The sequence below is a fragment of the Pectinophora gossypiella genome, chromosome 3 (genome assembly GCF_024362695.1).
Source record: "Pectinophora gossypiella chromosome 3, ilPecGoss1.1, whole genome shotgun sequence".
NCBI lineage: Eukaryota > Metazoa > Arthropoda > Insecta > Lepidoptera > Gelechiidae > Pectinophora > Pectinophora gossypiella.
The window spans coordinates 4,839,768-4,854,076 of record NC_065406.1 but is presented as its reverse complement, the minus strand read 5'-3'; the positions used below and the strand labels follow the sequence as shown (position 1 = coordinate 4,854,076).

At 39.9% G+C, this 14,309-nt stretch overlaps 1 protein-coding gene across 5 annotated transcripts in view; it reads right to left on the bottom strand.

The window, feature by feature from the left end:
* Nucleotides 1-14,309, bottom strand: part of LOC126380061 (PDZ domain-containing protein 8) — a 58,641-nt gene that overhangs the window by 30,016 nt on the left and 14,316 nt on the right. For all 5 annotated transcript variants that reach the window (XR_007568419.1, XR_007568420.1, XR_007568421.1 and 2 more), the window contains exons 3-9: nucleotides 5,813-5,995; nucleotides 3,522-3,714; nucleotides 2,917-3,127; nucleotides 2,121-2,286; nucleotides 1,579-1,779; nucleotides 1,118-1,321; nucleotides 181-812 (exon numbers count right to left, since the gene is read on the bottom strand). Coding sequence is in view for 1 of the 5 variants with exons in the window: in XM_050029243.1 (XP_049885200.1) it covers nucleotides 181-812; nucleotides 1,118-1,321; nucleotides 1,579-1,779; nucleotides 2,121-2,286; nucleotides 2,917-3,127; nucleotides 3,522-3,714; nucleotides 5,813-5,995 (1,790 nt within the window). In the remaining 4 variants the exon portion in view is untranslated. The remainder of the gene's footprint in view (nucleotides 1-180; nucleotides 813-1,117; nucleotides 1,322-1,578; nucleotides 1,780-2,120; nucleotides 2,287-2,916; nucleotides 3,128-3,521; nucleotides 3,715-5,812; nucleotides 5,996-14,309) is intronic.

Below are 14,309 nucleotides of genomic sequence, written 5' to 3'. Positions count from 1 at the left end.
TAGAAGAAGTGAATGAAACGAATGAATGTTTAAACCGTCGGTTAGACTAGCTATTAGCCATCTTAGACTACCAGTAAGTGACCGTTCTGTTGCTTTATTATATTCTTATGTTGAGTTGTAGGTTGAGTTACATATTTTATCACAATTAGCATTTTTATTAATAGAATTACTAGCACTTACCTAAACTTAATATCAACATCAGGTGGTAGAAACTGGTATCTCTTCATATGATGTGGGACCGTAGAGTCCTGACATTCACTCAGCAACGCCGCGAGCGGTATATTCAAATATCCTAACAAAACTTCCTCTTTCTCCCCCGGCACCGTGGCCCACACGTTTAAATTCAAATATTTATGATTCTCATTCAATTTGAATTCTGTTTCTTCGTCGAAAGGTATTATGGGTTTTATTTGCACGTTTTTAGTCCAAAACATTTGGCATATTTCTACGTGTTCTGTTTGTCTTGGGCCTCCTGTTTCAAATAATTGTTCTTCTTCTTCGGGGCCTGTATCGACTTTTTCTGACACTCTGCATTCTGAGGAATCTGTTCTTATGATAGGTATGTCTGGATGTTTGACGGTTTTGTTGGTAGCATTGGCTTGTCTGAGAGGGGTGCTTGCTCCAGAGGCAGGGGGCGTGCTTCCGGCAGAACTGTCGGAAGATTTGTTCTCGACGGAACATCGCCGCTTGCGAAGACCGAAGTTTCCTGGCGCTTCGGAACTCTTCGACAACTGTCGAACGGGCTCGGCTTTCTGTTTCGGTTCCTCAATCTCTTTTGGTTCTGGGGATTTTGCTGGGGAGCCTTCTGCATCCTTGGGGAAATTATTTATATATCAAAATAAAAGTAGGTTATTATGGCGAACTTGTAAATCTCTGAGTTTGGATTACTTTTACAGGCCTACTGTTAAATAATCTTAAAATGGAAGAATTTCAGGAAAGACGTACCCTAGGAAAAGTGTGGGTTAAGAACTAAACCTAATAGTAAATCCAAGTCAAGATTTTAAATCATCGCGATGATTGTCAACCTTCGCTAGTAATTCAAACTTCAAAAATAAAGCATGTTTTTGTTAAGAATTGGGTTCAACCTAAGGCGAAAAATAGTACTTTTAATACTAACCTGTAAACTAGTTTTAGAAACGGCAGACCGCATTCCTTGCATTCTTACACCCTCCATAACTTCCGACACACGTCGGAAGGAAAAGTTGGCGCGCATGCGCTTGGGCTCCGTCAATTCTTCCCGTCGAGCCGTGCTCGTATTGCCTCCGCGACGTACGCGCACTGTCACTGCGCGCCGCTCTACGCAGCGAAGAAGTTTGCCTACCTGAGAAGTATAATACATAACAAAATTACATTTAATTCTCACGATTATACCCCAAATGAGGTAGTCAGAAGTACATCCATCGCAAGATGAACTATATAATTCCGGATTGTGAATCCAACGTTCAACAACTGGACTGTTAACGTGGTCACTTACTCGGATGATACTGCGTAACTAAGATAATAAGCAGCTTGAAACATTCTAAGTTTGTCTTTTCGTCCCTGAACATGGATACGCCTTGAAGTTCATAAGATACTAACCTGAGCAACATTATTGACAGGTTTATTATCTATGGCGAGCACGACGTCATCTCTGCGCAAGTCAGCGCGGTAGGCCGGTGACATCGGCACCACAGTATCTACCAGAACCACGCCCACACCCTGGCAACACACGAGGCCCAGCGGCCCGCTCACTGCTGGCAACACTATGTCTAGGACTAGCACGCCTCGGCGGAGAGATACCTGCAGGAATAATGCAATTATTGGCACTATACACAATATAACACAACGCAAAATAGCTTCACGCCATCCTCAAAGGGGTAGAAGGTGTATCTTATAGTACACCCACACCTCGAGTATAAGTCCCATGTAATAGAGGGCAAGCCTATTGCGATTAATCGGTCACAAAACCTGAAAACCATGTGATATGACGGTTTTTAGGTTATGTAGATTTGGTAAGATGATACGTTATACGTTGATGTACCTTTCGGGGTTATGACCAGACTATGCCGACGCTAAGCTGTGGGACTTAGAACTCAGAAACAATACAAATTGCTTCATCTTCTACATGTTTAGAATCTCACCCAGCCGTGCGAGTCCACAGCCAGCGCCGCGCGCACAGTGGCGCTGGTGCCTGCCCATTGCAGTCGGGTCACCTCCACCAGCCGCACGGTCAGCTTGCCGTGCGGGGTCGGGCCCTCCTCGCCTTCTGCGCTACCCGGCTCTGACTTTGGGAAGAACGGTTTGTATCTGCAACGAGCCGCAATCAACACTTTATTATAAATATATATACCAACTGTTACCCGCGATTTCGTTCGCGTGAAACCCTACAATTTAAACTATAGAAGGCATCTTAGGGGTTGAATCTGGCAAAATCCCGTATTAGTGAACAGCTACGTCCTGAAGTCTCAATGGCGTCGCATGGGGTTCACTCCCATGCAAAATTTGAGACTTCTAGCACTTGTAGTTCCTGAGATTTCGTGATGAGTGAGTTACTGACCTTTTACTTTTATAATATAGGTGAAATATAAGGTTGATTGTGTCTAAGAAAGGATTTTTACAAACATAACTCCTAAGATGGCGAAAGAGAGTGAGATTCTATAGAGATGAAGTCTTCAGCAAGAGCTAGTTCCTGACAATAAGTAATTTATGTTTTTCGAAGTGTGCCTCGGTCAAAGCAAATGGGATTTCATAGTCTGATCTGTTGGAGATAGGCAAGAGTTTACGTATATATGTGTACCCAAACAATAGAGTAATAGGTACTTAATCTACCTATCGCATGGAAAAGAACTCTTCTAGTTAGTATAGAATCGCGAAGACATTGACAGTGAAAGCACAGGCGCGACTACGGTTTACTGTCTCATAAAGTAATTCCCTTACCGTATTTTGTAATTTGGAAGCGTATGTCTTTGTGCGACGGCTCTGCGTATGTGCGCGGCGACCAACGAAGCCAATCTAGGCTTGAGCTGTCTGCCTTGGAAGCGGCCTCGTACCCGGAGCTCCAGCTTCGGCGGTGCCTCGAACGCGATCGCCCAATGCATGTAAGGTGTACGACGGAACATTACTCGTACATTACCGCTTAGGCTTTCCACTGCGAAAAAATATATTCAGCTTAAAAAAATGTGTTTAGATAATGTTTTATTTGTTCATCGGGTGTTCAATAAAATGAACATAACATTTATGACGTTTTTCCTATTAGGGTAGTCCATCGCATAATAAGAGTACCCACGCCTCACCAATGGCATAAGATTATTCTGTAAGTTTCATCATCATCATCATCATCATCAGCCCATTAACGTCCCCACTGCTGGGACACAGGCCTTCCCTATGGATGGATAGGGAAGGCCCGTGCCCGATATTAAAATATGGTAATATAATTATTCATAACGCGATACGTAGAAACCAGATAGTCCATCGTGATACATAGCTTATCAGAAAGAAAGAAGAATTAAAAGTAACAATAATAAAATGTAAATAAATCTTACCAGTAATAGATATGTTAGCAATCTTTCCTAGCAGCATAACAGCGTCAACATCGATTCTGAAGTTGCCGTCGTACGCCAAGTCGAACTTCAAGTCTAAGGACCGCAGTCTTGCTCCGTCGTCTTCCAACTCGCCGCTAAGAAGACGCAAGTTATTGATGCTCGGAAACTCTGAGCCCACTTCTAGGGAACGGAGCTGTGGGGGAAAATTCAAAAGTTGGAGCAATTCGTTTAAAAAGCAATATTGCTTTTTAGATAAATTGCTTCGATGTGTCTTTTTTAACCCCCCTGGTTTTAAGATGTAGGTAAACTGTATTATGAAATTAATAAAGTAACAGAAGTTATTTGAAATAACGACAAAGTGATAACCCGATGTAACGAGACTAGACACCTCGCGTCAAACGGGGTTGCATATCATTTGAAGAGACATGGTCAATAAATAATTCTCTGCTCTATAAAATGTACCAATTGTTTAGTGTATTTTACGTAGGTATGAATAGGACTATTATAAAATATAGAATACGTCGATAACGATTACGAAGACGAAATATTTTCAAACCCTATAATCATGATAACTACACAAATCTGAATAATAAATATGAGAAAGCATTTTCAGTCGTATGTACCTCGTATTAAATTTCCAATTACTGTGATGGAAACCTTATCTACCGCCTGCCCTTGTGTCCTTCATCCCTTCACGGTTGCTGATAACAAAATTTACAGAGCATTACAAAATCCCTGTGGCGACCTTTAGTAATTCAGTTTGTAAATAAACCTCTAGCGACGGGAGGGTAAACGAATTAGTACTAAGTTTGTTTCGCCTACTGTTTTGATGTAGATGTGGTTTTAGTGATTAATAGTAGATGAACTGCTGAAGATTGACTGGAATAATTGTTGACGTTTCTTACCTATTATCTATTGCGTAGTAAGATATTTATTTTTTACCCTCTTATTATATTTTAACGTCAGAAGAGACGCATTTTCAGGTTAGCTATTATTTGTTGGGATTTTCAATCGGGAGTCGATGTTTGAAAAATATATATTCTACAACTTTGCGAGGCAGCTGCTGCAGCAGGTCAACCATACCAATGGATCCGTAGCTGTCATTTACGGGCTTCATTATCATCTCTACGAACCATCCTACAAGTTTTCATCCAGGAGGAAATGACTAACGAAATTTATGCCTGGCCTCATGACTTATCGCAAGATGAACCATGTACCCATACCGCACCTATCTTACGACTACGACTGAGATTACGATTTTAAACGAAATATTTTAGTTTCTAAGGACGCGCTTACGAAATTACTGATTTGAAAGAGCTACAGATCAAAAAATCATATTGACCCAAGTAAAAATAATTGCTACGTCACTGTGCTACGCTTATAAACATAATAATGGAATGGATATATCCCAGTGGGACTATCAATTCCAATTTGGTCAACAAAGTCCCACGTCTAAACAAAGGTCTCTTAATTTCATTTGGGTCATTTCGCAGTCCTGCGCAATAACTTAACTGGATACCTATAATAATATTTCATACTCATATCTAAGTAGAATTAAGATTTTTTTGAGTAAGAAAGGAAGTGTTATTGTATTAAATAAAATCTCGGGACCCCGGAAACAACTAAATCCGAATTTGTTCCCAAATCACGTGCCTAACGGTAAAGGAAATTATGTCTGACTTTTTGTCCGAGAAAATGTTTTGGGGGTATGTGACGTAACTTGTAATTAGGTTTTTCTCTTTGGGGTAGCAGGCCATCGCTCTATGCGCTAGTGGTTAGAGCGTGGCTTACGATTCGGAGTCCGGGTTCGATTCCCGATGTGCACATTGTCGAAATCGGTAACTCCTATTAGTTCTATAGAACTGTGACTTCATAGAACTGTTAAAACTTTCTTGTCCCTGTATTTCTATCCCAATTATCAAATTTTGTCTGTATAAGACATTGCAGATTAAATCACTTGAGTTTTTAAAAATGCAAGTTGGTTCTACATTGCGGGAGGTAGGATGACATGTTGGCCCTGGGTACTAGCTCGAATACCACCACCAATCTGCACTGGAGCAGCATGGTGGAGTATAGTATATATATTCAAATTCGAATTAAAAAATATATTTATTCGCTTGGTAACATAACTACCTACACTGAATTTTTACATAAGGAACGTCTCATCCGTCCAAAAACTGCTGCAGCTTCTCACAACCTGTATAGCCGAGGCAAAGTAGTTGCAAGAAAAACTTCGGCACTGGGTCCTAGACGAGGTTTTTCTTGCAGCTATTATGTCATGTAAAGCTTACAGTCAAGGACTCGAAGATCTTCCCAGAGGATGTCTTGGCGAGCAGCTCTGCTAGTTCCGTGGCCATGCGGCGTCGCAGCCAGCGGGTGTCGGCGGTGCTTTGCTGGAAGATGAACTGCAGCATCGCGTTCAGAGCGCCTTCCGGGGTGCTGCCTGCGCCTCGACTCAGTTCTGTGAGGATTTCCTGGAAAAAATAAGGAATTAAAAAGAAGATTTCAGTATTTTCAATAGGTATGGAACGACCCGCAGTGCTTGTAAATGCCGTCTTTGGAAAATCTACAATAAATAAACTCACATAACGTAAGCTCAAAACTATATCCCAATTACGGTAGTCAGAGTTACATCCGCCTCGCGGCACCGAGGCCAAGCATCACCTAGCTATCTGTTAGGCCAACGTGATAGGGTGAGCCGTATTGCCGTCTATAATGGTGGAGTCAGCTGTGTTAGTGATCATCGTCATGAGTCAGATTCGCAGTTAACCGACAAACATCGGTTAACTGCGAATCTGACTCATGACTAGTAAATAAACCTAATATTTGGCCCGAATATTAAAATCTATATTTTTACTTTTTCTGACGCCTTAATAATATAGTAGAGCTATGATGCTCTTTTACTGTTTTTATCAAAAATCTTATTAGGCGTGGTGTAGTCAAGAATATACCTAAATGTGAAGAAGGATTGAACGAAAAAGTGGTCAATATCAGGATTGTTTTTTTTTACAAAACGTTTTCGCAATTTGTATTTTTCATTAACCTTAACATGGCGGAAATAGGTTAAGACCGGTCTTAAAAGAGCAACGATAGTTCGAACGATTTGAACACGCGAACTTTGCCACAAGAACCGTTTACCTCACCTTTCGTGACCTCATTCGCTAAGATTCTTCGAAAATTGAACTGCAGCATGCAGGTGAAGCTTAAGAATGTTTATATGAAAATCTCTCAACAGATATGCAGACGCCTCCTAAGAATTTGAATTGCATGTGGAATTATCGGAATATTTTACTTGGTAGTAGGTATGTTGGGAACTTCGGGGAGTGTGCACAGGAGCTCCATCAGCTCATTCCACCAAGTCCATTCCATCTGAGGACATCCAGACGTACGGCGGGTTACCATCCTTACTTGGTTGACATACCACTAATCCGCACCAAGCGCTTCGCTTCATCCTTCATAATGCGCACAGCCAAGGAATGGAATGGGCTGCCGGCGTCGATGTTTTCTGAGTCTTATAACCTGGGGTCCTTTAAATCACGGGTGAATAGGCATTTTCTGGGTAAGCTCGTTCCAACGTCGATCTCTTCTTCTTGTGGAAGAACGAAGTCAAGAGCAAACCCATCTTAATTAAAAAAAAAAAACTGGATAATGTCAGTCTGATGTCCTTACGTAAGCATAACAGCTCAATGCTTTTGCATTTGGTCAATCTGTCATTTCACCACAAATGTGCGAATGTCCATATATTAATGGGAAAAGTTTCTAAAGTATAATAATATTTTTAGTCGTGAGCTACATCGTATCGTAGGGCCACAAGTTCGAATTCCGGCTCTGGCTATAAACCACTGAATTCGACTTTATGAGTTCGAATTCATGTTTGGATCATAGATAATTGATACCATGTGTTTCCAAGATTTCTGCCTGCTTAATAGCAATAGGCTCGCCCTTTATTACATGGGATTTAAACATAGCTGGCGACAAGTGGGTGTATATTCATATACACCCACTTCTGACTACCCCTTCGGGGATACAGGCGTGATGCTAAGTCATGTTGTTGTTTAGTTGTGACCGTACGTACTCGACACTACGCGTCAGTAGTCTTGAAATTGATCTGCAATCTGCATATTGAATTGAATAGTGAGCGACTACACTTAAAGCTCATTACGTCATAATTATATCTTCCGCCCTTACTTAGAACCTGTACTAGCATTATTGTGCATTGCCGTGCACAACATTTTCATTTTATCGTGAGTAATAGAGTCGTTACTTTCAAAACTGCGCTATGAATTCGCTGAAATGTAGAAATTTAAAACAAATGGCAATCGCATTATGTAAATCACCTATCGACATAGCCCACATCTCTTCCTGCGCGTAGATAGCGAGGCAGGTTAAGGTTAATAGAGGTAGGTTTGTAGGTTATAGACTATCTATATAATATGCTTTTTATGGGCGATAGGCTGATCCCTTGTAATCATAGCGTTATTCATATCCCTCTAAGGACTTCGTATCAAAGGCAGTAAGTCGTCTTTGATTACTTGTGCCTGGATTACAGGCGTGATTTTATGTATGTAAATGTATATGTGTGTCGTAGATTTTACCTAAATAAACTTTTTTATTATTATTATTTTATGTATGTGTATAGTCATATCCGTTTGTATAATGAGAGCCGTGGTGGCCCAGTTGAAAGAACGCTTGACTCTAATTATGAGGTCGCAGGTTCGAATCCCGGCACGGGCCTAAAACAATGATTTTAGAATTTGTTTTCGAATTCATGTTTGGATTATAAGTGATTAGCACGTTCTCAGCGGTGAAGGAAATTATCATGAGGAAACCCACATCCCCGAGAAATGTGTTTCTGTGACCTAATCTGTATTGGGCTGGTTTTCCCTTCGCGGGTTTGAAGGCCAGACCGGCAGCGGCAGTCGCTTCTGTAAAAAACCGGACCTGTCAAATCTTCAGGTTAGAGATCCTGTGAGAAACGGGATAACGCTTCGGAGATGATGATGACATGTATAATCACATCTTAACTATTACAGTACTATCCATTTAGAAGTGAGGGAAACTTTTTTCAACGAATGAACATTTATTTTCCATTGCTGGGCACATGTCTCCCCTCAATCTATCGGAGGTAGATTCTACGGTTTGGTGGAGACTAATTAATACATAAAATGAATAAGCAAACATTAATTAAGCCACATTCTATAGTGTTAATCACCATAAAATGACAAAGCAATTATCAAATTTATATGTGTTTGTTGGCAATTGGGGTCGAACGTGGAAAGTTCTATTTTAGGGCGGGAACGTTTAATGGAGGACATTATGTTGCTTTGGCAAAAATACTGGCAGAACACCTAACATGCTACCGAGGTTAAGCATATGATCGGCAGACCACAGGCAGGGCGAAATAGGGCTCGAGGCAGTGACCTAGCTCGATGAGATAGCACCTCGAGGCATAAGATAGGATGATCCCGATGGGGACATTGTCGAAAACACTTTGTGATACTGTCCTTTGTTTGGCTGGGACATTGAAAGCTGAATCACCTGATTGCCCGAAAAAGTAAGATGATTCCGTGCTTCGGAGCGCACGTTGAGGCGTTGGTCCCGGGCTGCTAGTCTAAACATTTCCACCAACTCACAACGCAGCAGCGTGGTGGGGTATGCTCCATACCCCCTCCGGTTGATTGAGGGGGAGGCCTGTGCCCAGGGGTGTGACGTATATAGGATATTTATGTTATGTTGGGTACTGGACGGGGCTTAAGATAATTTCAACAGACGTATTTGCCATTGCAAATAACAATACCAATACAAACAAGCTGCATTCGAAGCACAGAAATGTATAATAGTTATAGGTAACTGAAGTTAGATAATGATAGCTTACCGGCTTTGATACCGCACAATGCGAGGGTGCGAACTAAACCGTCAAATTAATGTAAGGTCAGCTATAAAACATTACGATAACTTTGTTGAAACCAGAATTTTACGTAGTACGAAAGGTTAAATGGAATATCTCCAGTCCACGGAAGGCGAAAGTAGAACGGACAATGCTTTAGACTTTATGCCTTTATTATATTGTGAACAAAGGTGAAAGAAAACGAAAAATGTTTTTTAAAATTAGGTTCTTTTCACGTTTTAGAGAAAGTATCATTATAAAATAACATCATGCCTGTATTCCCGCAGGGGTAGGCAGATGTGTATAGCTATAGTATCTACACTCACTTCTCGGCAGCTATGTTTAACTCCCATGTGAGCAAGCCTATTACAATGACAAAGAACAAGACCAATTTGATTATCTTCATTACAGGCTGATCACCTGAATGTCCGAAAGTAAGATGATCCGTGCTTCGGAAGGCACGTTAAGCCGTTGGTCCCGGTTACTATTTACTGATGTGAGTAATCGTTATATGAGCCATGTTAGGGGCCTTTGGCGGCTCAATCATAACCCTGACACCAGGGTTAATGAGGTTGGTATTCCACCTCACAACATCTCAACACTACCAACACCTCAATAAGAAAAAGAAGATTATTTTCATTATAAAAAGTATTCAGTTTTTAGTGTCACAAACCATGTACAGAACTAAATATATAAGTTATACCTAGTAACTTAATAAAAAGCCTACTTTATATTCTAGTTGTATTTCGACTAGCAACTCTAGACAATAACTCAGCAAAAACTTCGTAGAATTTAAAATCGCACTTTACTAATTGTATTTCTGCCCATATTAACTGCTTTCGACTCATGGAAAGTTTAAGTAACTGTCAACAGCCCAGTTTGATGATTTCCCAATTGGCCTTGTTAGGTAGATTGGGGCTTATCCAAAACTTTAACGGTAGCTATAAATAAGGGGCCGACATGGCTTAAAATATGGGCTTTGGATACTACAAACTATGTAAATAAAATATCCACATACTCGCTATTGGGATAGGTATAGCTCAAAATTGTTGGAAATCTACTTGTAGACACTTGGCTCGAAAGAGCCGTGGTAGCCCAGTTGGTAGAACGGTTGCCTCTCACTTTGAGGTCGCAGAATCGAATCTAGCACAGGCCTAAACCAATGATTCTCGAATTTGTTTTCAAATTCATGTGTAAGCCTCTAATAATTTCAGATTCACTTCTTCATACTTTTCTTGTAAGGCTTGCAAACACTGCAAGGGCCTATATCTTACGGTACTCTTCCATTCGTATCGATGACAAGTCATTTAAAATCTATATACGTATATACCTCTAAAAGCGAAAGGTCACTGAACTAACTCACTCACTCATCACGAAATCTGCGGAACCACAAGTGCTAGGAATCTCAAATTATGCATGGGGGTTTTTAACAACCCTTAAAGGCGTAAAAAAGGGGTGGTAAAGTTTGTATGAAACTTCTTCTATCGTGTGAGTTGTGAGGTGGATAACCAACCCCATCAACCCTGGTGTCAGGGTTACTATTGAGCCGCCCAAGGCCTCTGACATTGCTCATGTAACGACTACTAACTTACACTAGTAAGTAGTAACCGGGATCAACGGCTTAACGTGCCTTCCGAAGCACGGGAAACTAAAACTTAACTATATGAAACTTCTATAGTTTTAATAGTAGGGCTTCACGTGAACGAAGTCGCGGTTAATAGCTAGTGGTCCTATAATTTGCCAGCCCAATATGCTGCCACGGCCATATTGACATATGGACGGAAGCGCTCATCAGGTTCCGCGAGCAAGTTAAGGCACAGTGGACATGCGATTAGGTGGAGCATGGTCTGCGGAGTTGCTCCACACGCATAAGGTCCGCCTCACATGTGTATCCCCACCACTTACGGAACTTTGTAATTCGAACAAAATAAAGAGGTAATAATAGTCAGTTAGTCAACAAAAGTCTTTCTAATGACATACAGGTCATCTGTGTTGGTAGGCTAGGCCAAACTGTCATTGGGGGCTCGTCCGGGATGGATACATAGTTGACGATTACCAAGTTTTACAAGGATTACGGAATGACAGGAAAATGGCGGACGGTTGTTTGAATAAGAGAAAAAGTACAAAATTATACCACGTTTAAAATAAAGAAAGTTAAAGAAATAATAATCGTTTCCTTCATGCCCTATCCCACAATTTTCACAGTTTCCCTTTGGCGAGGATAGGTATAATAGTATAGGTAGGTGTTGTACGTATCTTTTACTCTATAAGGAAATTTTGTCCCCCAACAGCCTTGAACGATAGTTTACCTTTTTATTTATAGCGTATCTTCTTTCAACCGTATATTTTACTTCGACATTTTATAGCATCAAGGACTTATGTCCCACGCTTAGGGTTATTGGATGCAAAGGTTTAGATGTGAATCTATATTTATATCTTAAAGCGAAGGGTGTAGGGTTAATTTACAGTGCATTTTTCTGTTGTACAATGTCGTCTGTGTAGGACCAAAAAAAATATATATTTTGATGTATGAGTATTAGCTGAGAAGTGTCCTCCTGAATACGGTCCATTGAGGACTTTCTAATATTACAGCGTAGGTCTAAAAAGGGTTCTTGACAAAACAGTCTTTACCTCTGTTGTCAGAATTCTTTTTGATTCATTAGACCTGGGGGTTAAAAAGGCCACACTGAAGCAATTCATCTAAAAAAGCAATATTCCTATTTGATATTGCGCACTTTTATATGCGTAAATATCAACGAATATAGTCCTTCAGGTATAGGAAATGAATTTAATAATAGCGTAGCGAGATAGACAGTGCAAAATAAAAGGTAATAATGATTATAAAAGTATACAAATGCGGTTATACATACATTACTATAGAAAGAGGAAAACATGACAGTACTATATCTACTTTGTAAAGAAGATGTAAGAAGAATGGAGAAGAGGAAGAAAACGTTATAAAGAAGAGGAAAGAGAGTTGAGAAAGTGCTGCTTGACTTCCCCTTTAAAAGCATGTAACGACGGAGCCCTTTATAAATGAATTAATTAATTTATACAAAACATTATTATCCAAATATAAAAGCTATCAAAATGATATGCCCTTTACAGCTTTGAACTTGAAGCGTTAACCTTTCTAGAAAATGTGATAGTAGATACCGATAAGCGAACACTTAGGACCAAAATACACGACACACTTTCCTTTGACAACAAATAGAATAAATCAATACCTAACCACAAGTAAAACGGTTTAATTTATTTAATTGAGTTACGAAAACAGGACAACGGTATTTGTAAGAATATTTTGGCTTTTGGAATTGGAAAATTCTGTCCATTCGAATTAAATATAAAGTCGAATATATTCTGAAGGGTTTTTGAATGTTATAAGTACATTGAAATTGGATGACGTTTTTCCTTTGTTTTAGATCTGCGTGTTTTTTTGTAGGTACTCAACTGGGAGTAAAGCAAAACTATAGATATAATGATACTTGCCAATAAACAAAAAATCTCAAACATCATAATAGCAAGACATTACATACCTATCCCGTGTCACAATAGTCGATTAACTGACTAAATATCGACTGTATTATAATAGAAGACGGCGACTACGGACAGGTAACCAACCCCTGCCATCGTATCCCAAGCTTCTCTGCTATGTATCGGTCAAGATGGTCCATAATGATGGAAGAGGAGAATCCCTAGACGACTTTTACTATATTCGGGGAATAATAAGCAGCTAAATGTGGAGGAAGCAAGAGGGTGTAGAGGTAAGTACGGTCACGAGCATTAAAATGTATATGGTACCATGTCACATTAACTTTTTTGACAAATTGAACTGTAAGTCTCACTAAATGTCAAATATGTTAGTGCGACAGAGTCCTATAGTGGGTACATTATATTGCTCATGACTGTACATCGCAGCAAATGGGATTCCATAGTCTCTGCTTAGGGATATAAAACACGTGTACGAACAAACTTTTGCATTTTACTAATTTAGTGACGAGGTTTCTACATATTTTAAATCCACAATCTAATTCAAACTTTTAAAGTACGTTCTTATTTCAGTAATCAAATACAGGTAAAAGGAAATTGAATTACTTAAACTCAATTTATTTCGTGGTTTCTATTAGGGGAAATAAAACGGGGAGAAACGTTCAAAGGATACCCTCTGCAAAGGGAATTAAACGTTTTGAATAACTAAATAGCTAAATTATATTTGCATTTCATTTGTAAGGCTGCTGTCTTATAGGACAGGTCATCATCTCCCTAGAGGTATCCTGTATTTTATAGGGTAGAGCTTATGTAAGTGGACTTATCTAATCTGAAAATTTGACAGGTCCGATTTTTTACAGTTGCCTGTCTGACCTTCCGGAAAACCAGCGCAATACGAGTTAGGTCATATACCTCCGAAACGCAATTCTCGGGAATATGGACTCCTAACACTATTTTACTTCCCCGCTGAGCACGTGATAAAACATTCATGATGCAAATATGAATTCGAAAACTGCAAATCATTGTTTAGGCCCGTGCTGGTATTCGAAACTGCGACCTCACAGTACCTATTCTTCCAACTGGCTTAACATAACATAACAACAACTGGCTTAAAAGTGATTTATTTAATTAGTAGTGACTTAATTTATTTAAGTCTCTAGCCATCAGTTCTCTCTCTATTTAGGAGCTGCGCTCTTGTCGGTGGAGTAACCGCCATCCCTCTCTTCTTCCCGCCAAAACCTTCACCTCCCGATACGACACGACCTGCACCTTCTCTTTTATTTGTTTCATAAATGTTATCCTAGGTCTACCCCTTCCTCTCTTCCCTTCAATTTTTCCTTCTATAATGTTTGTATGTAGCCATCAGTTATTTAATCATTAAAAACTATGGTCAGCGTTTGCTCGCTGTAAAA